This window comes from Trachymyrmex cornetzi, unplaced genomic scaffold, assembly GCF_001594075.2.
Source record: "Trachymyrmex cornetzi isolate Tcor2-1 unplaced genomic scaffold, Tcor1.1 scaffold748, whole genome shotgun sequence".
Classification (NCBI taxonomy): Eukaryota; Metazoa; Arthropoda; class Insecta; order Hymenoptera; family Formicidae; genus Trachymyrmex; species Trachymyrmex cornetzi.
The window spans coordinates 192,399-215,386 of record NW_017300079.1 but is presented as its reverse complement, the minus strand read 5'-3'; the positions used below and the strand labels follow the sequence as shown (position 1 = coordinate 215,386).

At 32.9% G+C, this 22,988-nt stretch overlaps 3 protein-coding genes across 9 annotated transcripts; 2 read left to right on the top strand and 1 right to left on the bottom strand.

The window, feature by feature from the left end:
• The first annotated feature begins 3,627 nt into the window (after positions 1-3,627).
• Positions 3,628-8,116, top strand: LOC108768057 (uncharacterized). Of its 3 annotated transcripts, none has more exons than XM_018518283.1 (3): positions 3,628-3,691; positions 3,831-3,973; positions 7,722-8,116. In XM_018518283.1, exons 1-3 carry the CDS (start codon positions 3,667-3,669, stop codon positions 7,791-7,793), a joined length of 240 nt encoding a protein of 79 aa, XP_018373785.1. In that variant the 5' UTR covers positions 3,628-3,666; the 3' UTR covers positions 7,794-8,116. The 3 variants fall into 3 exon arrangements, with proteins under 3 accessions (XP_018373785.1, XP_018373784.1, XP_018373786.1); XM_018518282.1 differs by lacking the exon at positions 7,722-8,116 and adding an exon at positions 6,197-7,196; XM_018518284.1 differs by having other exon boundaries at positions 3,634-3,794; positions 3,881-3,973.
• Positions 8,117-8,765: 649 nt separating this feature from the next.
• On the top strand, positions 8,766-11,977 carry LOC108768037 (methylmalonic aciduria and homocystinuria type D homolog, mitochondrial). 3 transcript variants are annotated; one of them, XM_018518248.1, is made up of 5 exons: positions 8,766-8,849; positions 9,115-9,253; positions 10,762-11,171; positions 11,539-11,755; positions 11,881-11,977. In XM_018518248.1, exons 1-5 carry the CDS (start codon positions 8,802-8,804, stop codon positions 11,955-11,957), a joined length of 891 nt encoding a protein of 296 aa, XP_018373750.1. In that variant the 5' UTR covers positions 8,766-8,801; the 3' UTR covers positions 11,958-11,977. The 3 variants fall into 3 exon arrangements, with proteins under 3 accessions (XP_018373750.1, XP_018373751.1, XP_018373752.1); XM_018518249.1 differs by having other exon boundaries at positions 8,779-8,965; XM_018518250.1 differs by having other exon boundaries at positions 8,779-9,005.
• Positions 11,978-12,925: 948 nt separating this feature from the next.
• LOC108768079 (clavesin-1) lies at positions 12,926-19,847 on the bottom strand. 3 transcript variants are annotated; one of them, XM_018518342.1, is made up of 6 exons: positions 19,554-19,847; positions 15,969-16,015; positions 15,164-15,563; positions 14,381-14,691; positions 14,205-14,298; positions 12,926-14,121 (listed from the first exon to the last, which is right to left on the bottom strand). In XM_018518342.1, the coding sequence occupies exons 3-6, from the start codon at positions 15,558-15,560 to the stop codon at positions 13,973-13,975; spliced, it is 951 nt and encodes a 316-aa protein (XP_018373844.1). In that variant the 5' UTR covers positions 15,561-15,563; positions 15,969-16,015; positions 19,554-19,847; the 3' UTR covers positions 12,926-13,972. The 3 variants fall into 3 exon arrangements, with proteins under 3 accessions (XP_018373844.1, XP_018373846.1, XP_018373845.1); XM_018518344.1 differs by lacking the exon at positions 19,554-19,847 and adding an exon at positions 18,082-18,102; XM_018518343.1 differs by lacking the exon at positions 15,969-16,015.
• Positions 19,848-22,988: the final 3,141 nt, after the last annotated feature.

Here is a 22,988-nt window from a genome sequence, read left to right as displayed (position 1 = left end):
CCCCCCCCCCCCCCCCCCCCTCTCTCTCTCTCTCTTCCTTTCTCTATCTCTATCTCTATCTTTATCTAGCTTTCTCACTTAGGGCGGCGAAGAAAGCAAAACCGCAGTATTGCTGGTAACTATTGATTACCGTTTGTCATTGAGATATTATTGCCTTGTATAAGGAGAATGGATCAAGCAGCATGTATGTACCTTATCAATTCGAGGCCCCGCGCACTGAAATGTGCACGCGATGTTTATTTTTATAATGCTGTATATATGTACACACACACACACACACACATTTTCTTCTTACGCTACGTCGTACTTATTATCTTGATGTCTATTCGTGTTTATTCACGCCAGTTGCTTTCTATTCCATTTGCATAGTCGAGTTTATGCGCGTAACTCGATTTATCGTGCTTTTCTACGATGGACATACGATAAATAGCGATCTCTGGTCTGAGAAAGTACAAAAGTACGAATGAAAGTTTTTCTCGGCTCAAGAATAGTTCGCTATTTGCATTGAAAATTACTCGATTGGGTTGGAAATGCATGTACGGCTGTACGGAAAGTGTTTTCTTTATGACTTGCATGAATTTTTAGTTTTATTTATATTTTTTTTTTACATAACTTGTTTGTGTGATAACTGTTGAAATAATTGTTGGCAAATGTAGCTAAGATTCGTTATGATAACCATGGAAAAAAATAAAATCGAACAGCACGATACGATATGAATTCTTGGCTGGTGTTTCGAACGATGAACGGATAATTCAATTTCAATTTTCAGACATAATGAAATTTCTCTGATTATAAAGTGAATCAATGTTTTGAGCGAGATAACTCGAGAAGCGTTGGGGAAGACTTATTATCGAAATTATAGATTTCAAAGCGCGGATTCGCGATATTTTATATACAGCATCCGCGATTGCATATGGGGATCAATGCATCATTGGGTACGTCCGGTACGTTCCATCGCCGCGGCGCGACCGGACGAAACTACCGACAACCTGCGATCAGAAATGCTAGTCGCAATTACTGTCATACTAGATCACTAATTGGTGCCGGCATTAAACTCATCGGCGTCGGCTTAACATTAAATGATTTTATGTCCGCCGCGGCATTGTTTTAGGTACCTCGACCGTTTTTGCTGCCGCACTCATACATTTGTATACTAAAAAGCATATGTTTGAACAAGGCACGAGTGACGAGATAACTGGATTCGATATTTATAGTAAATTGTCAAAGGCATGAATCTTGCCTAAACGTTTGCTAACGTTCGCGTTATCGGAGGGAATATGTGAAGCATTAATAACGTAACGTTGGAATTTTTGCGGAACGGTATTTTGGCGCTTAAACAGAGAAAGGAATCAGAAAAGGACAAAGGAGATAATTAAAGAGCATATGCGAGTCAAGTGCCGAAGCGATTAAACGATTTACGAGCGGCGAAAATTCGGTAAATGCGTATCGCTCGACTCTCTGTCACTCGGTCAATAGCGATTAATCTACATTCTACGTGATATTACGAGAGTACTTTGTAGATGTAAAATGTGGATCGCGTATCATTGTGTATTATTGCATGCGAATTTCGAATGTTGGTTCTTTCAATGGGGCTACGCGAGAGAAACACTTTGAAATGATCCGAATTTTTTTTAATTAATTTACAATAAAAGCTAACATATAACACATTCGCACAGCGAGAGAGGGGAGAGTTAAGAATTTTTTTTATAATTTCTGACTTGAGCGCACTTGAAGAACACCTTGTATTAATATATAGGTGCTAACAATTAAGAGAGAAGTATTTAAATAAGTTTTTTTTTATACTCTTGAATTAGGAAGATTGAACAATCTTCTCTGAAAAACCGCCGAAAAAAAATCACTTTTGTAAAAAAAAGAAAAAAATGCGTAATTGTGAAAGCTTTATGGGCCGATTTGCGCGGGGCTTTTTAACTATACATAGTATACATAGTTAGAGCACGTAATAACGAATTAAGCGATTAATCGACTAATATGTATTATACTCCAAAATGAGTACGACTGATTGTTAAGCAGCATTGACTTTGGGCACTCGCTGGGATTTAAGATAAGTCGATCCATCCACCGTTATAATCGCTAAAAAATGTCTCCCGTGTGATCGTCGTCGTTGAATGACCGGTAATAATCGTCATGTAATATTATAATTTTGAAATCAACGATACACCACGATACTCGGCTGTATCAACATACTCGAACGTGTCTAATGTCAATTTTTGTTTTGTATTTTTTTATTGCGCGTAACATGTGTCGAGGAACGTTGTAACAGCGTTTTTACAATGAAAAAGCCTGGCCGGAATCACCCCAAGAAAATAATCGACGAGCTTAAAAAAAAAGCGAAAAGAATAACAAGTACGAGCTGGTAAATGAATAAATATAAAATTCTTGAATTTGCATTCAAATTCGATAGAATTCAAAAGTTAAATATAAAATAATGAAAGAAACACAACCGTTTTTATTACCATCTATTATTTTATCGAAAAAACAATAAAGTCATTGGATTTATCGCATTGTCATTGGACAAATCCACATGATTACACGTTGAGTTCTTTGTAAAACAAGATTTTTAATTTTTTTAGGTTCATTATACATGTATATTATTATATTTAATTGTTTGTATAAACCTATTTAATTACGATTTTATTCTTTTCTTTCTTTATACATTTTTTATTAGTGTCAGAAATGAAACGCGCGGAACTCATACTGCACACACAAACCTATATATATTTTCTTTTGTCTAAATCAGAGTCCATCTTTTTGGAAACCCGCATCGACTCAGACTGCTTCAATTGAAAACGCTGAACAATAACATTGTAACTGTATAGAATGTACGAATCAAAGTGTGCCATCTCCAAGCAATTTTCAGTCGATATTCTGCAAAATTCGGACGAAGATTTTATCACAGAGAACGAAATACAAGTTTTATAATGCGATTGCCCTGTGAATTATAAATAAGAAACAGCTCTTAAGCTCGTAAAGATCGCTCGCCCCTGGGAGATACCTATAAGGAAATATATCGGGGGTAAGTCCCGCCGCCACCAACCTTCGCTTCTCCATCGCTCGTTATCCTTGAGTCGTAAATAATGGAGCCACTTACGTGTTTTAACTCTTTCCTCCCCAATATCCCTTATGCAAGCGGATGTGTAACAAAAACAATAATTAGATATCTTCATTATTAAACTCTCCCTTCTCTTAAATTTTATAAATTCATCTATATATTAAATATAAAAATCGTATATAATTATTATGTAAATTTATTCTACGTAAAGATAATGAGATTTTAAAATTTATTGAATAGGTCAACTTTAAGATTGAAAGTAACGCTGATGCAATCAATAAAACAACTAAGAGAATTGATATTCATGTATGTTACTTTTCATAATTAAAATATAACAAACTAAAATGGAACGCAAAAGTAAAAAATAAGTGCGAGAGTTTATAAGAATTTCATTAGTATACATAGTGGCAGTTTGTCCCTCTATATATATTTGTCACTCCATTTCTTTTAAATTACAGATACCGTTGAAATGGTTTGAATTTTAATTTAAATATTTTATATACATATTTGCATTTGCTACAAAAACACAAAGTCTTTTTATTCTAGCTTTTTATTCTAGCGTAAAAGAGTTAATATCAAGATAATCAATACTACTAATGTCATTGCGATTAATAAAAGAGCGTATATGTGTAAAATAATATCAGTATTGACAAAATATATTCGTTGGTAAAAGCTATTAAGAGATAACGATGCGTTTGGAAAACGAGGCGACGAGCTTGGCGAGGTAATTGCAAATGACGATTTTCCGTCCATCTTATAGCGTACGATTTTAACGAGGACGATCGCAACGCGAAAACGATCACGTTCCAGCGAAATTGTGCACGAGCATCGTGTATACTTGATACATCCCTTTTATCGACTTCCACCAGAGGATATCCCGGCAAAGTGCCGCGCGCCGTCAAGGTACGACGATAAAAAAAGAATCACAATCGCTATGCATGATGGACCTTGCATCTCGACGCCATTCCGAGAGCGATTTTTACTTCGGACAATAATTATTCAACAGAGACGAAAATTCTTTTAAACATTCTTTAAAAATTTATATTAATCGAGTGCAAATATCCTTCCGCTCTCCTCGATGCACCACCTGCTAATGGCAGAAAATTCATTTCCTGAAGCCATTTTGAGATAAAAATTCCGGTATCAAAATGTCCAGGCGTAAGAAATTATTAATAAACATTGTTTTTAACGCGTAAATATCAATAATTAGAAATATCAGTAATTTTAACTTCCCCCCCCCCCCCCCCCCCTACGTAACATTTATATCGATATTAACAAGAGACAACAATGGACTTTTATTTTTAGCACTTTGCATTGTACCTAAACGCGCAAATTTTAGACGGCATAATTCGCTAACTTTAAATGATTATAATTTAAAATTTATTATAGTCTCGAGAGACATTTTAGAATTCGAATTTTCATCTCAAAATGTCTTCAAAAAACTGGCATTAGCAGGTAGTACGTCGAATTTGAAACACTGTAGATGTATTATGTGGCATAGACGGCATGACCTTGAAATGACCCTTACGAGCTGCATACAAATAACGTAAAAAATTTCAAATGGAACTCGTCAGTTTTTGTTACAGATTCGTGTAGCTGATGTCGAAACGTTTACAAAACACTGCATATGAGCCCCATTCCCTTAAAAACACTCCCAGTTAAGAAACAATTGTTATTTGTATGTAAGAAACAATTACGTTATTTGTATGCAGCTCGTAAGGGTCATTTCAAGGTCATGCCGTCTATGCCACATAATACATCTTTTCATACCATAAAAATTATGTCTAAGACATTTTGTCGAAAAATGAATAGTTTCGGAAATAATTGTTTGCTTCCATACTTTTTCCCCACCCTGTATATACGTATATATACATATACTTGCAAAAACTATCAAGTATTTATTGTATGGCTTAATAATGTACACACGAGTGATATTGTTAAAGCACTTAAAGCAAGTACAAGAATTTTTAATTTTAATTATGTAAAAAATGTAGAAAGCTTTTTCAGATCATAAAATAAATAAAGTAATTTATTTTATACAGAGATATTACAGTTTTATGTTATAATATCTCATAACTGTTTTCACGTATTATTTCCGTTTAGCAATATCGATTAAAATTATTTCCTAATTTTTATTATTTTGTAATACATAGTAATACTACGATTATGATCTACGCGCGCGCGCGCGCGATTATAATTTGAAAGATTAAATGAATCGCAATTATTGTATAATCTGTGATTTTTCATTAACTATATGATTGATATATTTTGATACGTTGCATTCATAAAAATCTATTCCTTGTGAACACATACGTTTTAATTAATTCTAGTACGATCATTGAAGATGGCTGAAAGTCAGCTGAACCATCCAGAAATGAAATTTGCATTACATTTATAATAATAGATTAAAATATACATTATATTTTATTATTATAGCGCATTTATTTATTTTTACTTTTATACTTTGATATATTTGAAATTTGACATATACCGAATAGTTTTTATGCTATAGGTATATATATATATATATATGTATATACACACACACACATATATATATATATACATCTTGCTTAAAGTAATACTCTTGACAGCCACGAATATTTTGCGGTACGTTATGGAAATATTCATTAATCCGGATGATAATAAAGAATTGTCTTTTTCAAATTCTGAGATAAAATCACATTCGATGAGGACGGTTGAAGATGTAAGGGACATCTTGTGCGTGCACGAATTACACACATGTGTGTGTGTAGATTTAGGTTTAGGAAACGTTGATTGCCAGGTACGCCGTATGCTAATAAATAGGAGACAACAGAGAAGGTATTCGTGCGTATCGGCGCATTGACGAATATTTTGCGGACCATAGCCTAGCGATTAGGCGATTTCACAAATCGATGTTATATATCTGTACCTGTACACGTGTAAGAAAAAAGAAAAAGAAGAAAAAAAGAATAAACGCGTCACTGGTCCCGGGGTCAACCAGGAATTTTCTTGTCTCTTTCCATAAATATATCGTACTTGTACCAATGTTCCAACACACCACATAGCGATTTAAATAGCGATTAACTAATATAATACACCGGATCAAGCGGAAGTACGACATCCTGTTATTTTTCCCTTAAGGCAACGATTTTCAAAGTTCCAGCGCCATTCCTGATATATATAGAAAAAAAAAAAGAAAAGAAAAGAAAAAAAGAAAATGTTGGTAAATTTTCTACGGTTTTTCCACGAATTTTTCCACAAGAAGGAATTCCATTCCCTCTTTTGAAACAATTTATATGCATATATTTAGTACTTATTCTATTCAACCCAAACGTGACGATCGTAACTCGAGAACCGTCTGGCTTTTGCCCCTCGGAAGTGAAAGGCCGGCCTTCGGAAAACGCTGCCTTAATATGGCTTTTAGATGTGCGAATACAAGGGACCGTTTCGTGCCGGAAAGTTTTCGTGCGGGATCGATAAAGTCGACGTGCCGTCCCGTCCTTCTCGTGATTCACTTTTGGAAACGATTCGTGGACATTATTGCCTTGCCGTATTAATGATATAAGTATACTTGAGAAAACCTTTCGAGCGACAATGCGAATTACAAAAATGCCGAGCCTCACGGGATTAAGTTATGATATTGTACGAATAAAACGTCGAGAGAGAAATCGAGCGAATTAATAGATGTTCAAATATTATAAAATATTCCCGTTTAACGTGCGTTCAACGTTTAACACGCATTGTAATTATAATATACGAGTACATGTAATATATCAAAGAAATTTCATGAAGAAAATCAAAAGTAGTATGTAACATGTGATAATTAAAGAAGGATGGTTTGGTTAAACTTTGTAGAATTTACTAACAAGTATTGATATACCCAAAAGTACGTATGTACACACTTATATATACACATATAAATATTATAATTAAAATATTAAATTGTTCTTCTTTCTTTCAAGAAAAGCTAATGTTTAATATATTTTTTATCAAAGCAACTGTAAGATTCATTTGCCAAAAGAACTTTTCCTAGTTATAGAAATCCTTCGTACGTATTAAAAGTTACAGTGAGTACGAAAGGTATTCGTACAAGGAAAGTTTTTTTTATAAAAAACAAAGCCTTATTTGTAGAAAATAAACGACGAGCTTCGCGTGTATTCCTGATTTTAAAAGTTTCTCGATTGTATATACCTACTTTTAGTACGAATATACTTTTGGAGCGTCCAAACAATTTTTTATTTTCGCTTATTTTTAAAATAATATATATTTTCTTTAATTAATACATATCTTTGTAGTGTGTATATATACATATATATATAATTTTGAGAAACGTACAGTCTATTTTATTTTTTCTAAATAAATTGTTAATTACTCAGGAAAAAATGACGCTAATTAGATGTTGAATCGATGTCGAATTGGTGTCAAAATCATTGTCGATATCGATTCGTCGATATCAATTTGATGAATCATGTTTTCTTCACTGAATAATAACGTTTACTTTTTAAAAATAAGGTTTTCTTTAATACATTTTATATTTACTGTATACTTCCGATTACCATTAAAACATTGACTCGAGAAATTGTTTAGCTACTGGAGAATTTACAGTTTTAGATGTAATTAATGTTCTATATATAACTTACCGTGATTCCTTCTCGTATGCATCCAGTCGAAATGTCCACGAATCGTCAACGCTGCATCCGGAAGCTCCGTTGCGACCTATCGTCTTTTTCGTCACTGACGGCGAAGCGACGTGTCGAATTTGAAGCCTGCGAAGAACATATGCATATATGTACGTGCTTACGAAATTGCACTGAATGGACGATTATTCGTTCGACGACAGAAACGGGAGAAAAATCATTTTGACGGTGCTCCGCTATTGTGAATATTTGAGGGGAAAATGCGAAAAAAAATGTTCAATTTTTGGACACCAAGTGGAGGACATCCACGTGATTACTGATTACATTAATAACGAGAAATAATTCGACGTGTTAGTTTCTTACGATGTTTTTATCTCGTGTATTAGATCTTTATATATACATATATATATATATATATGTATAGACTCACACGTATACATACCTGTACGTATACACTCCCCCCCCCCCCCCCCCATATAGCGTGTAACGTGACGTATTTATGTGAATTTTATCATTTTACTAAGAACGAATGTATGCAATATAATTAAATAAAGAGAAAAAATACACATATACATATATATAGGTTCCCGCGCATGGCGTTTTATTTCACGAGATACTGAACTTTTTCAGATTATTATGATCCAGTAAAAAATGTAATTGTAAAGTGTAATCAATAAAGAATTTTGCCTAATAATCCGAGGATGTTTATCACCTGATGATATAAAGAAATATATACTTATTACTTGAAGTTTTATTACTTAAAATCAAAATATTAATAAAGCAGTACATGCAGAGAGAGAGAGAGAGAGAGAGAGAGAGACTGCGTCTTTTTCCTGTTACCGTCGAAATCGCGTACAATTTAAGCGACGCCCTGGGTCGTCCATAATTCTCTGTGCTATGATTTTATCGACAGGTTCAGAAAATGGATGTAGCTACGTAGTTCCCAAACCGAAAATGGATGTACTCTCTCTCTCTGGTGCCACTGCGCGCCACTCGCAGCCGCGGCGCGGACAACCACTGTCCACTCCAAACTCCAAACAGTCCAAACAACTCGGCCACACTCAGCCAGTAGGTGGCAGCATCGAACGCGTGACGAGCAATGACGAGCAATGACGAACAAATACGTCAAGCGATATGTTATAAATAAAGAATATAAGGTAGATGATAATTTTTTGCAATCAGCGTGTAAATACGCTCTGTTTTTGTTGCTCGGATCCAAAATCCTCCATGTAAATTGCGTTTGCGACCTAATGATGAACCGCTGTTCGTGATGGTCAGTAATAACACAGTAACGGTAACCGTAGTCCGTACTCGTAAGTCGTAACTCGCCTCGTGGTGCAAGCACTGCAAATTGCAAGCAAGTTCCTGCCAGCCACAGCCAATCGATTTGCGAATGCATAACCTGCGAAACGTTACTTCCAGATGCTCTGCATTAAACACGGCAGGAGGCACAGCGTCTCGTTGCTGTTTAATCTAATTCCGAGGGCCCTTTACTCGCGTCGCAGTGACCGGAGTACGAGCTCTTACAAGATCATCAAGTCCAATGGCGATTCCTTGGACGGTGAGTAACCTGGATCGTTGAGATTGTTCGTCTCCAGTCATTCCTTGTATCATCGGAATGAAAGAACGTGAAAGAACGTTTTGCGCTCCTGCGAGAACTCGCGTATAAATTTTCGGTTAGGTTTAAAACATTTATTTAAAACACCCCCACCCGCTTCAATTTTGATGAAATTTTACGTTCATTCGACGCGTTTTTGCATAAAAACGAAAGAATCTGGCAGAAAAAAGTGTCGCGCTGCCCGGTGAACCGAGATATTAATCGTTAAAGTTGACGACTATTCAGGTTAGGAAAGCTGTCACAATCGTGAGAAAGACCCTTAATTCTCTATGTTCTTGCTATCTGTGAAAAGTATAATTGTAAACTCGTATGAAATCGTTCGTGGGTTACTAACTTCTTACTTCGTAATCACGCAAAGCGACATTTAATTTTAAAAAGTTGACTTGGTTTTACGGGGACATACACGAGTGGGATGTGGGACGGGAACCCTTCGCATATATATGTATACAATATACATTAGTTGCTTTCCATTTACACACAAGTGAAACTGAGTCTGAAGTGAGCTGAGTATTTTATACTCAGATTAATGACGTCACTATACTTGCTTTGGTAAAAAGTTATCACATGTCAACACGGGTTCATAACCTCACTTTGAAGTTTACGAGACTCACTATTAAGCACACCGTGCTTCAAGAGTAAAAACTCAGTTGAATCTCACTTGTCAGAATGCAAAAGGAACGCGCATTCAACTGAGTTATGACGTCGCAAGTGAGAATTATCTGAGAATCGGTGTAAATGGAAAGTAGCTATAGATATACGTGTATGTGTTTCGCATATACTTTGCAATTGCGGAGGATGCACATTTGTTTGATCCCCAGTAATATCGAGAATCTACCCCTCTACTTTGCTCCATCAATTGACGCCACGCCGCGTTCGGCTAGTATAGAGAGCAGCGTTACCAATTGGTGGAGGGTAAACATTTACGATATGTTGTCGGGAGCCAAATGTGCATTACGGGTCAGTTCCGTCTCTCCCCTCCCTCTCTCCACAAACAATCAGCGTTAGTCATACAAGTTGGCTATTGGTCAACTTCACCGATAAGACTTAGGACTATCGACTACCGACTCAGTCGTACCATCAGCATATTAGGGTGAGATTTCATTTCATTTGTGTGTTTTTGTTGTCATACGAGAAATTTTTTAAATCTGTTGATTTGTTATAGGATAGAGAAGATCCGAGGACCTTTCTGTCCTGCATACATTTGTCGTACGACAAAAACGCACAAATGAAATCTCACCCTAATATACACCTATTTCTTTTGAAATATAGAAAAATATAACAGTACATACAGCTATAAAAAAAGGACCTATAACTTTAGACCTTAAGGCCTAGTATAAAACTTTTGAAGCCACTTCTATTGAATTTTGAATTTTATATGAGCCATCGAAAGTATATTTATTATATAAGTGTATACGTTTACTATTTGCATTTGGTGTATTGTAAAAATACAGATATTGACAACAGCGTTTTGGGTGTCAACTCCAATTGGGAATTGTTAACGCCAAGCGGTTTTAGATTTTATCTTCCTGGAAGTATAGGACCTGCTTGGCTAGACGCTACTACCACTGCCCAAGTTAAGACTCAGTTCGTTAAACTATGTGATAAAGAAGAGTTTATGGAGCCATTAAACGATACAAATAGATATCGAAAAGATATAGAAAATTGGGAGACTATACGGCCGACATTGGATTGTGTGGCTCAGGAATGTCCTATTCTTCTACGAAAAAGTATAGAAGAACTATTCCCGGGATGCTTAGATGTGACTATGTCACATCTCACTATTATAACTATTAGTCAGAAAGCAAATCTTAACTCGATGAGATGGCGTAAGGAAACAGAAACAGAAAAACTCGCCAAATATGTAAGTTATATATGACGACGTTGTATATGATAGTATGTGTGTGTTGTTGGCACTTTGTTTGAAAATCTAATATATAACAAATAAATGTCGCTTCTTTACTTCAAAAGTGACACATTTAATAATTAATGATTTTTTAATTATCACGAATGAGATCAATATTATTCTTGATATTATCTCATCAATCATCAAAAGTAAAAGTGAATATTATTTCATCAAAGATCGTATGGAAAATATATTCTTTTCGCTGATATTATTTAATTTTCTGTCAACTTCAAAAACACTTTTTCAAATACGAAAGTAATATCTCAAGTCTAAATATATCTATGTACTTGGAGAAAAGATACATTTATACATTATAATCTATTAGTTTGTTTTAGCAGCTTCCGATATATGTACAAAGCTCAAAATGGTCGGTTACTGGGCAGACTTTATTAATCCTTTCAGTGGACAACCCTACTTGAGTCCAAGAAAGGGCGCCAATCTGTACGAAACTGATGAACGATTTCGCTGCGTAGGATTTAAAGTACAACAGAGGAACAACTGTAGAATTATTGTTTCTGATAGTAGTCTACAAAATTTTATTGGTATGTAAACGGCTATATATATGCACAATTGATAACAATCTGCAGCAATTGAGATACAAATTTGCTTTTAGAAAAACATATATTTAACTTACATTGCAGTGTTCCGACTTTTTCCTTACTTTCAGGAAGTCTTTACACTACAGCGCCTGCAAGCACAGAATTTTTAAAACAAATAATAAACGTTGATAACGAGGATCAATAAATATGTGTATATATATAAAAAAGAGGATTTAGTTTATTTATATAATGAATGATTTATCATTTTTAAAACTCTTGCGCGCCTATATACATATATAACCAATTGAGATGCTCGATTAAAATTACTAAAAGGCAAACGAATCTAGCAAATTTGATTTCATTATTATGATGAATGTCTATTGGTATTAAGCTCAATAAAATGCAGACAATGTATGTTTTATCTCTTTTAATGCCCGTAAACTATCTAATGTTTATTTAGCAAAGAGAAATGCACAACATTATTAAATAAATTATAAATTTTAGACATCTTATTTGGAAAATGAACCCTTTCTCGATAGTGAATAAAACATTTTTTTATTTAGATAATATCGGTACAAATTGCAATTACTCTTAAAATTATCATTTCTATTACACATCGTTATTTTCCCTTTAAACTAATAAATATTAAAGAAATCATAAAATATATTGAATCTTGCGTATTCATCACAAATTATAACCGACACCTATCTTCTGTAAATATACAATCTCTTTTTCTTTCTTCCTTTCTTCATGTTAGAAAAATCAAATCAGAATTACATAGTCCCGCAATAGACATTTTAGCGGCGTCACAATTCAAATATAACCGTAAAGTAAAAATATCTAAATAATCATTAAATACGTTTTACGAATTTACGGGGGAAAATCTTTTGTTAAATTGCCAAGTTCCATTAAACAATAATATCCATTACACAATATAAGAGTTTATTATATAATAAACATTATAAATCTTAAGATCTTCATATATATAGCTAATAGCTTTGTTTCCTAACTCAAATATATATAAAACATGTTCAAAAATACGTATTTACGAATGTACGTTCCGTACATTAGATGCACTGAGAGAAAAACTTTTTGGGGTATTTATACCTATAATTACATATTACTATAATTATGATTATGATTATTATAGTATTAGTAGTAAATATATATACATGTATATTAGGATGGTCATTTTAATAATTTTTGAAATTTGATTGGGACACCTCTCAAGGTGCTTTTCCGCCTACTGTGTCCCAGTGGCATGGGTTAATATTGTTCAAAAAATCTGAAAAAATTCTGGTTTATTTTTTTGAGATATTGAACCATTTTAGGGAGTATTCCGATGTCAAATTTCAAAAGTTATTAAAATAACAACAGCTCTAATGTATAGTTCTACCAATCAACCAGTATATGGGTAGTATGTATATGGGTAGTCATAATCATAATTATAATAATATGTAATTATAGTTACAAATACCAAAAAGGTATTTTTTCAGTATGTGTCTTTTAATGACGAGAAACGTTAAAGACCAATTTAGATGATCTACAATCTCCATGTCAGAGAAATAACCGAAGAAAAATCAGAATATATAATAAAATACACAACATACAACATAAAAGTTTCTATCCTGAAACCTGATAGATCAATAAAGTGTGAGCTCAAGAGCATCAAACCACAATTTACAATCTTTAAGTAATCAAGATAATGACTTATAGATCATAGGTAACTTGGTACCACCGGCGAAACGAGCATTAACTCGTATGCGTTACGAAATCTTAACTGTTACAAAGAAAACTTATGTACATATAAGCTATAAACGAGTACTATACACACACACACACAATATTTCGAGGTATTATTATATCAAAGTAAATTTTCGTACATTTCATATACAAATTATACCAAGATGTTACTTGATATTACCTAATTAATTTTATTTTTTGTTGTTTATATCATAAACCGATTCAGAGGAAAACATATCTAAGAATAAAAAGATAATTATGTAGTTAAAACCAGGTAACAATTATTGATGTATAAATCGCTTGTACATATATACGTTTACGTGTTCACGATCTCTGTCATAATAATATATTTCTATGGTTCTTTTTGGTAAAACACTTGTTCATTAATACGACGTGTAATCACATAATATGAAAATAACTATTTAAATAAGGTGCTGACAATGTAAAGTTGCAAAATCGAAAAGAAATAGATTGCTCTTAGTCGACCTCTAACTTTCGGAACGAACCGCATATTCCGCTTAATTCTTCGTTAGCCTCTTGATAATATTTCGGCGATATTTCAATATACATATCGTCGAGAGCCTTGAGTTCATCTTTTTTCTGTTTTAGTTCCTTCTTAAATTCGTCTAAAAGATAGATAGCATGTTAGGAAATAATACAACTTGAGTCTGCTTGAAACTTGAAAGAATTGCAAGGAGAATCTTCGTACCGATCATTACCGAAAGCGAGATTTCCCCGCCATATTCCTTCGGTAGTATCTTTGGATCCACTGCTTCTTTCAGCTCTTGTACGTTCCTATGTATCTGCACAAATTGCAAATATGATTTGTCGGATGTGTAAATTTAAATGCGCGCACAGCCATATTTATCATTTCGCGATATTTACCATAACGCGAGACTTAAGCTTGTCGTTTAACAAAGACATGCTGAATTCGAGGATCTTCGCTACGCTGCTGGGTAGATTGATTATATGCGTCTCCTTGTGACGCATCGGTGTACTGTTCTGTATGCACCTCAGTATATTACGAATGTCCATGAAAGACAACGTGCTTAAATGGCTCATGGACAATCCCGCCTCGTCATTGAGATATGTGTAGCCGTAGACTTGATTTTTCTCATCATCCATTAAGGTCTCCACCACCATACTATGGACCCGGAGCATGTGTGCAGATGAGAATTTACTAGGGTCGAAATGCCCTTAAAAAAATGGAGAAAATAAAGTAGTATGAATATCTAATATATGCTCGGAAACTAATCGCTTGAAATTAACTATGAAGCAGAAATGTCAGGCTTAATAATAATAATAATAATAATATCAAGCACGAATTAAGAATTTTATTTAAAAACTAGGTAACTTTCAATACTATATGAATTGAATGCCAGCAATTGAGGATGTATTCCACTTAACGTTCTCAACACTCGCACGCGTCATTTCAATTTTGTTTAATATATTTGATGACAAGAAGGATGAAATAATGTCCGCGAGAGTTGCGAACTTTAAGTTTGCGAACGCACCTTTGAAACGTGAAAATAAATGACTTGCTACGTTTATATATGAATGTGGAATACCGTAGCCGAATAATTTGTCCGAAGATGGAGCAACCTTACTATAATATGTCATGATTTAGCTGCATCTTAAATTAGTCTTTTGTATTCATAGAATTGGTACCTGCACATGACATTATCACTTTTCGGCCGTGCTGATCTCGCTTTAACATTGGTACTAAATAACCGTTATCGATGATGGCCGTAAGTTCCGGATCATCAACATCGAGATTTTGGAACCAATTGGAATAAAGTTGCCTGATAGTGAGATACTGTTCCAGCATTTCCTGCGCCATCGGCAAACTGAATTTCTTCGTCCTAAGGAATCTTAGTAGGAACACCGAATCGGTCCTGCATTTTTTAATCGTAGGATGTTTCTCGATCCAATGCCGAAATTGCTTCAGCGCTTGGTCTCTCGTGTTGTCATCCTCACGGAGTTCCAATCTAGCCGTTTCCAGCGTGTCCGCATCCAGCGTACTCTTATATTCATCATATTTCTTTTGCTGTCCTTCCGATACCATCGTCTGAAAAGTAATGCAAGTCTAATTAATGTCTTAGCTCAATGAATTTTACGTCTCGATTGAATAACATTGGCTGCACTCAATCAGCAAGAAAAAGCAGCTTTACGATTATTGTAAAATCCTTTAATGTGATATGTTTATGTATTTAGATTCAGTAAGATGCACTAAGGGCAAGATTAATCATATTAATGAATTTTACAATAGTTATTGCAAGGCTGCTTTTTCTGCTGATCTAAAAAATGTAGCTATTATCTCTCTTATCTCTAAAAACAGCATATTAATTGAAGAAAATATATAAATCGATTATGTTAGTTAATTTAAATATTTAAGGAAATAAATTATTATTTTAATTATTTTAAATTATTATTTTATAAAAATTTAAAAACATTAATATTTTAACCTTTTTACCTTTAAGTGATACTTGTGCTATAAGTGTACCTTGACCCTTTTTAAGACTGTAAATTATTATATATTAATAAGATTTATAACTATAGTAGAGATTATATAGATATTTAAAAACAATTTCTTAAAAATCGGTTTTTTTACTCCAGAAAGTAATTTGTCCTCTTAATAAGAAGAGAATCTTTAGCTGACATTAAACTGTTTGATTGAATATCCATTTAATGGAAAAAGAGCATCACACACGCGCACACATATTATCATAATCTAAAGTTGTTTAATTATTGGTAAAATTAGAACATCGATTTTTATAAACGTTAGACTTTTTTTATTTAATTAAACATATTTGACATATATAATAAAATTATATATAAATGACGGCCAAAGACGAGCGAATAATAAGATGTTAAAATATCATAAACTCTTATAATAATTTTAATGTTAAAATTACAATAAATCGTGCGAAACTAGTTTCGACTTTACAAAGTCAATAAATAAATATTTTTTTTTTAAAGATGACTACAGAGAATATTTATTTGTTGACTACATTTGATTCCGGATTTTTTGTAATAAATATGTTAATAACTTGTATGTAAATTATTGCAACTGATGAAGGCTTTGTAAAGTCGAAACTAGTTTCACGTGATTTATTGTAATTTACAATTAAAAATAAACAAGCATACAATGCCAATGTGAGTCATGAGCTGATGTAGGTGCCAACGATTAAATTTAGTTTCACTTAATCGAGTGTATGGAATTCTCTTTATTTTGAACGTTTCGACTCTCTTTGGAGTCCTCCTCAGCAATACAGTAACTTAATCTATTGAGTCTACCGTTGTTTATTGTGATTTTAACATAAAAATTATTATAAGAGTTTATTATATTTTAACATCTTATTATTCGCTCGTCTTTGGCCGTCATTTATATATAATTTTATTGTGTTTTCAATAACGAGCAGGATCTGTTTTTGTTTTAATAGTTAACATAGTTGACATATATAAAAGCAATGAGAAAATCAGATAGCGAATCTTGGACAAATTATTCCGGTTCACTAGCAGTTAATACGGCATGGAACGTAAAGAGAAAGCATCGGCAAACTGGTAAAGCATAGAGATATTATAATGTATAGACGGATAGAGAGAGAATTATGTTAATATAGCCAAGATATAGGCATTACTAACTGTTGATTAGCATTAAATTTATTTAAAATATTTAAACAATATTTTCTTTTTATTTCAATGTATCTTTATAAAATCAGGCTTTTCATCTCACACACAATAATCATTTTATCGTATTGACACTTTTTTTTCATGTATTTATGAATTTAATTAATTAAACCTTACAAACAATATATTTAATTTGTGATTATCAATGAAAATTTTACTATTCAGAGAAGCCTTTGTTAACTTTAATTAACGTACGTAAGAATGTTGGCAAAAGTTCTCCTTCATAAAAAAAAAATATAAAAATATCAATTCTTCTTAGCTATTTCAAGAGCCTTGAATCCAAAAGCTATTATCCAAGGACAATTACTTGAAATTCTCCGCGAGTGTACCGATGCTTAAACGATTCGTGAAACGAAAGTGAGACATTGGGAGGAAGTAGTAAACGAAGGGGCTTCGGTGCTGCAATGGGAACACGCGCGTTTCGCGGTGTGCTATATTCACCGTGCGCTCAGATCCGACTTTCTATCCTATCACGATACTCAAAGTGCAGTACCGTATATAAACGCGATATCGTTTCTATTCCAGACCACGCCATGAGAGAACGCGGCGTTGTAATCCGGTGGCATTGACGAGTTTTTGTAATGACACACCTTAAATTACGTATGCTCAATTCCAAATTCTCATGTAATTCGATTACGAATTCAACTAGGTACTAGTTAAAAAGTTTCAGTTTTCTATTATACCGTCATTCCTCATTTAACGCAGTTATTATCATTTACTGTAACGAAATGCGTCCCATAGAAAAGGGTCCCATACAGCACCGAAAGTTTTCAGAAATATCTCAGAAATGTTTCAACTGAAAAGTGAAACATTTCGTAAAAATTGCGAAATATGTCTGCAGCATTTCTGAAACAGCTCTGAAATAGCAAAATGTCCGCAATTCTTGTACACGAAACCTTGTTGAAAAATTGATGAAATGTCATGGAAAGAATCTGCAATCTTTTTGAAATATTACCAAAGAGGTTTCAGCCATTTCTAGTACTACAAAAATGACAACAATTTAAATATATACTTGATTGATATTTGAATAATATTTAAATTTATTATATGTTGACATATATAATAAATTTGAATATTGTTTGTTTAAGTATCTCAATCAAGTATATATTTAAATATCATTTTTGTAATCTGTTTTGTAATTTGGCTACATACTGAAAAAACTTATTGAAATAAACTTAAAATATTTCTCAAAAACAGTAATTATATCGCCAACTATTTTGATTAATCAATCATATTACATGCACGAGCACTTTTATACATAATCACTATTAAAAAATCACACTTGCAGTTTCACCACACAATATCATTATTCATGTACAAGAGTTTTTCGCAATTAAAGTAGAACAAGTCACAACATAACATTAAACTGAATTGCGATTGATCAAAAAATGACTTTTAGTAAACTTTTTGGAGCCATTTTAACATCACGATGATTTTTTGTTCTGTTTAAATATGTTTTTCAATTTATTGCATATAATAGATTTTAGAAACATTTCTGTTAAAGCATTTCATATGACATATTGCAGAATCCTTTCAGAATTGTTAAGAATACGAGTATAAGATGTGAAAGGTTGAAACGTTTCTGGAAACTTTACGCAATAATCGATGCTGTACGTTATCTCTATCGGTATCTCTATTGCCGATGGAAAAGACAGTACACTCTATAAAATATCGGTGCGTATTTAACATTATGCTGTATCTATGCATATAATTAAAAATTTTCATCGTGTTGGTGTTAATATTAGTAACATGATGTGGATTTATAATCCCTGGTATTTATATTAACATAGAGAGAATTATATAGACATCACATCATGATGTTAAATTTACACCAATATTTTTTAGAGTATACTACCGCGAGGATATTATCGCGCAAACTTGATGGACGGGTTACATTGATCCACTTTTACCACTCACGCTCGCCAAACACACTTTTGCAGACGGATGTAACGAGAGTTAATCCTCCATCTGAGAGAGAAGAAGCTTTAAACTGCGTCTTATACAAGCTATAATTCAATCTTTCAATTAAACACGATCTACTTCATAAATTCGACATTTTACTCTTGGGCTTTTCGATGTACGCTTTCTCTTTATTCCGTTCAAGCATTTTCCTTTCCATTAAGTGCGAAGCTCAATTCGCATTTAAATGGATATTACTGCTTTTCAATTAATCTATTAAGGGAGACAAGCTCGTTTCAAAATGCTCTCATACTAGTATAGTGAGCATTCTTGTTTAGTTATTTTTTCCATCTATCTAAAAGCTTTTGCCTTTAATTTGCCATGACGTTTATTTAAAATTGCACTTAATTGCAGAAAGCTTTTTTAAATTAATTCTTGTTCACTTATTAATAACCATAATAATTAATACTTGGTTAATATTCAATTTGCTGTTTTTAATCTCTTCTTCCCACGACGATCGCTCTGTTCCTTTTTTCTTCTCGTTTCTTCAGAGAGCTTCACTCGTTGCTTAGCTGATTGTAAATGTTTTCAAGTCAAGAAATCATCTAGCCGATTGAGACTTTTTGTAGTTAATAGACTATAAAAAGAGTTACACTATCTTAATTCCGCTATGACTCGGTTTGGATTTATCCGCGACATTGAAGTTGCAACGTCGAATTTCACGCGCAGTCACCAAGTTTGAAACGAGAAAGACATCGACTGTTGGACGGTATACACCAAAGTAACCCAGTTGCTCGGCTGGCTGGTCAATTTAAGTAGGGATCGTCGTGGTGGTGCTAACTCTCGACGTGGACGAACTCTCAAGACCTTCACCTACATCTCTGCGTTCTTCGTTTCTCAGCGAGCGAGAGATAGTATCCGCGGAAAATATATTCGCGTATTATATCGCCGTATACAAGTATCCGTAAATATATAATTTTTATATTAAAGAATTTTATTTAAAATTATCACGGGTTTTCTCCTTAAAATGATTTTATTAGTATATACTTACAATCTATGAGGCATTCCACAGCTCTATAAAGCTAGCAGGACCAAATCAGCAGAATCAAATCGGACCTATCGAAATTTTTAGTACTCATTTTGTACTAAATTGTACCATTAATGATAATTTTGTACCGTGTGCAATTTCGAAAAAAATCGTGGCGCTGATGGCTTAATATTAAGCTAGCAGGACCAATTCAAAATAAAAGATAAAAAGAACAATAATATCAGAAATCAATACGATTGAATTTGTACTATTTTGTACTGCCAAAAACAATTCTATATTGTGTCATTTTCAAGAAAACAATGACGTTGATAATATTTAAACTGGCAGGACTATAAAAAAAAACAAAATGAGGGAAAAAATTAACACAACTGAATTTATACTAATTTGTACCATTGAAAGTAAATTAATATTTTACATGTTTTCTCCTTAAAATGACTTTATTATACTTACAATCTATTCTACGTCAAATCGTGCACCTTTGAAACTCACTTTATTTTTTTTTAATTTGCTAACATATTCTATACATAACATATTCTACAGATAATAATAAGACTCGTGTTTCGTGCGAAAAATGTGAGATTTTTTTGCAAAGTTATTAACGCTTGTAAGTTGCGTAAATTTATAAAAAACGTCGCTCATTAAACGTTTCAATTATTATATCATAGAAATAATTAGTCGTACAAAAAAGATATAATTTTCCGAGATTAAAAGTCCGATTATAAAGTAACTCTGAAAATTTCAAAATAGAACTCGAATGGACTGTATAGTTAAAAAATGCGAGTCCTATTTTGAAATTTTCAGGGTTACTTCATAATTAAAATGGGAATATGATATTTTTACAAAATTTTTTGATTGATGAGTTGATCAATGAAACAAATGGAAAATAATTTATTTATATAAGAATAATAAATTAAAAATAAAATCCAACCGTAGATCAATTTACGATCTTTAAAATCGGACTTTTAATCTCGAAAAATCTTATATTTTTTTTATACGACCAATTATTTCGATGATATAATAATTTGAATATTTCATGGGCGACGTTTTTTTATAAATTTACGCAACTAACAAGCGTTAATAACTTTGCAAAAAATCTCACATTTTTTTCACGAAAACGTGTCTTATTATTATCTGTAGAATATGTTAGCAAATTAAAAAAAAAAAATAAAGTGATGCTTCATAGGTGCACGATTTGAAGTAGAATAGATTGTAAGTATATACTAATAAAGTTATTTTAAGGAGAAAACATGTAAAATATTAACTTACTTTCAATGGTACAAATTAGTACAAATTCAATTGTCTTAATTTTTTCCCTCATTTTGTTTTTTGTTATGGTCCTGCCAGCTTAAATATTATCAACGTCATTGTTTTCTTGAAAATGATATAATAAATATAGAATTGTTTTTGGCAGTACAAAATACTAAAAATTCAATCGTATTGATTTCTGATATTATTTTTCTTTTTATCTTTTATTTTGAATTGGTCCTGCTAGCTTAATATTAAACCAGCAGCGCCACGATTTTTTTCGAAATGGCACACGGTACAAAATTATCATTAATGGTACAATTTAATACAAAATGAGTACTAAAAAAATTTCGATAGGTCCGATTTGATTCTGCTGATTTGGTCCTGCTAGCTTTATAGAGCTGCATTCCACGTCAAACTGGACACCTTCGAAACATCGTCATTTTATTCTTTTTTTGTAATTTACTAACATATTGCTATAGATAAAAACATGAAACACTTGTTTCGTGAAAAAAATTTGAGATCTTTTTTTTAAATTATTCACGTTTGTAAGTTGCAGAAATTCATAAAAAAATATCGCTCCTGCGAATATTATTATATCATTGAACCATTGATCGTGCAAAAAATACAAGAGACCGATTTTAAAGATTACATTCTCGGTAACTCATCCATAGAACAATTTAACATCATTAAAATCCGTCTCTTACATTTTTTTGTACAACTAATGGTTCGACGATATAATAATTGAATTCTTGCACGAGCGACGTTTTTTACGAATTTCTGCAACTTACGAACGTGAATAACTTCAAAAAAAAAGATCTCAAGTTTTTTTCGCGAAACAAGTGTCTCATGTTTTTATCTGTAGTAATACGTTAGTAATTTAAAAAAAATATATATAATAATGTTTCAAAGGTACCCGATTTGACGTGGAATGTCTCATAGATTGTAAGTATATATTAATAAAGTCATTTTAAGGAGAAAACATGTAAAATATTAACTTACTCTCAATTGTACAAATTAGTACAAATTCAGGTGTGTTAATTTTTGTTCTTGTGTTGTCTTTTATGGCCCTGCCAGCTTGAATATTAAATTAGTAGCGCCAATTTTTCTTGGAAATGATGCATAATATAGAATTGTTTTTGATAGTACAAAATAGTACAAATTCAATTCTATTGATTTTTGATATTATTTTTCTTTTTTTCTTTTATTTTGGATTGGTTCTGCTAGCTTGATATTAAGCCAGTAGCGCTGTGGAATGACTTTTTTATTCCTGTTAAATATACATGCCCCCCCCCCTCTCACTCCTTGAATCTGCTTTCGTAATAATTCCGATATACGAAAAAGAGAGATTGAGGTATTATGATAATGAAAGTGAAAATAATGACTAAAACTTTGTATAAAGATCAATTTCAATTGCAAGACTGGCATATGAGGTGTATGAGGAAACACAGATGTCCAGAAAGCGATGAGCGTTTCACTCGTTAACCAAATTGGACAATCATTCCGTCTTTCATTCCGCGAAATTAATCCGCTAAAACCTGCCTCATGCTTTCTTTACTATCACGGCTACGTAAATTATTGCGTCATCGATCGCTGGCACGACATTTCTTA

What these genes read in the sequence shown, in the direction of transcription:
- LOC108768037 (XM_018518248.1), top strand. Translation starts at nt 8,802, where the DNA reads ATGACGAACAAATACGTCAAGCGATATGTTATAAATAAAGAATATAAG. An exon ending in TTATAAATAAAGAATATAAG is followed by an intron (nt 8,850 to 9,114) that starts GTAGATGATAAT and finishes CGTTACTTCCAG; the next exon opens with ATGCTCTGCATTAAACACGG. An exon ending in CAATGGCGATTCCTTGGACG is followed by an intron (nt 9,254 to 10,761) that starts GTGAGTAACCTG and finishes GTAAAAATACAG; the next exon opens with ATATTGACAACAGCGTTTTG.
- LOC108768057 (XM_018518282.1), top strand. Translation starts at nt 3,667, where the DNA reads ATGTCATTGCGATTAATAAAAGAGC. An exon ending in ATTGCGATTAATAAAAGAGC is followed by an intron (nt 3,692 to 3,830) that starts GTATATGTGTAA and finishes TCCATCTTATAG; the next exon opens with CGTACGATTTTAACGAGGAC. An exon ending in AAGTGCCGCGCGCCGTCAAG is followed by an intron (nt 3,974 to 6,196) that starts GTACGACGATAA and finishes TTTTCCCTTAAG; the next exon opens with GCAACGATTTTCAAAGTTCC.
- LOC108768079 (XM_018518342.1), bottom strand. Translation starts at nt 15,560, where the DNA reads ATGGTATCGGAAGGACAGCAAAAGAAATATGATGAATATAAGAGTACG. An exon ending in AGTGATAATGTCATGTGCAG is followed by an intron (nt 14,692 to 15,163) that starts GTACCAATTCTA and finishes CATTTTTTTAAG; the next exon opens with GGCATTTCGACCCTAGTAAA. An exon ending in AGCTTAAGTCTCGCGTTATG is followed by an intron (nt 14,299 to 14,380) that starts GTAAATATCGCG and finishes CAATTTGTGCAG; the next exon opens with ATACATAGGAACGTACAAGA.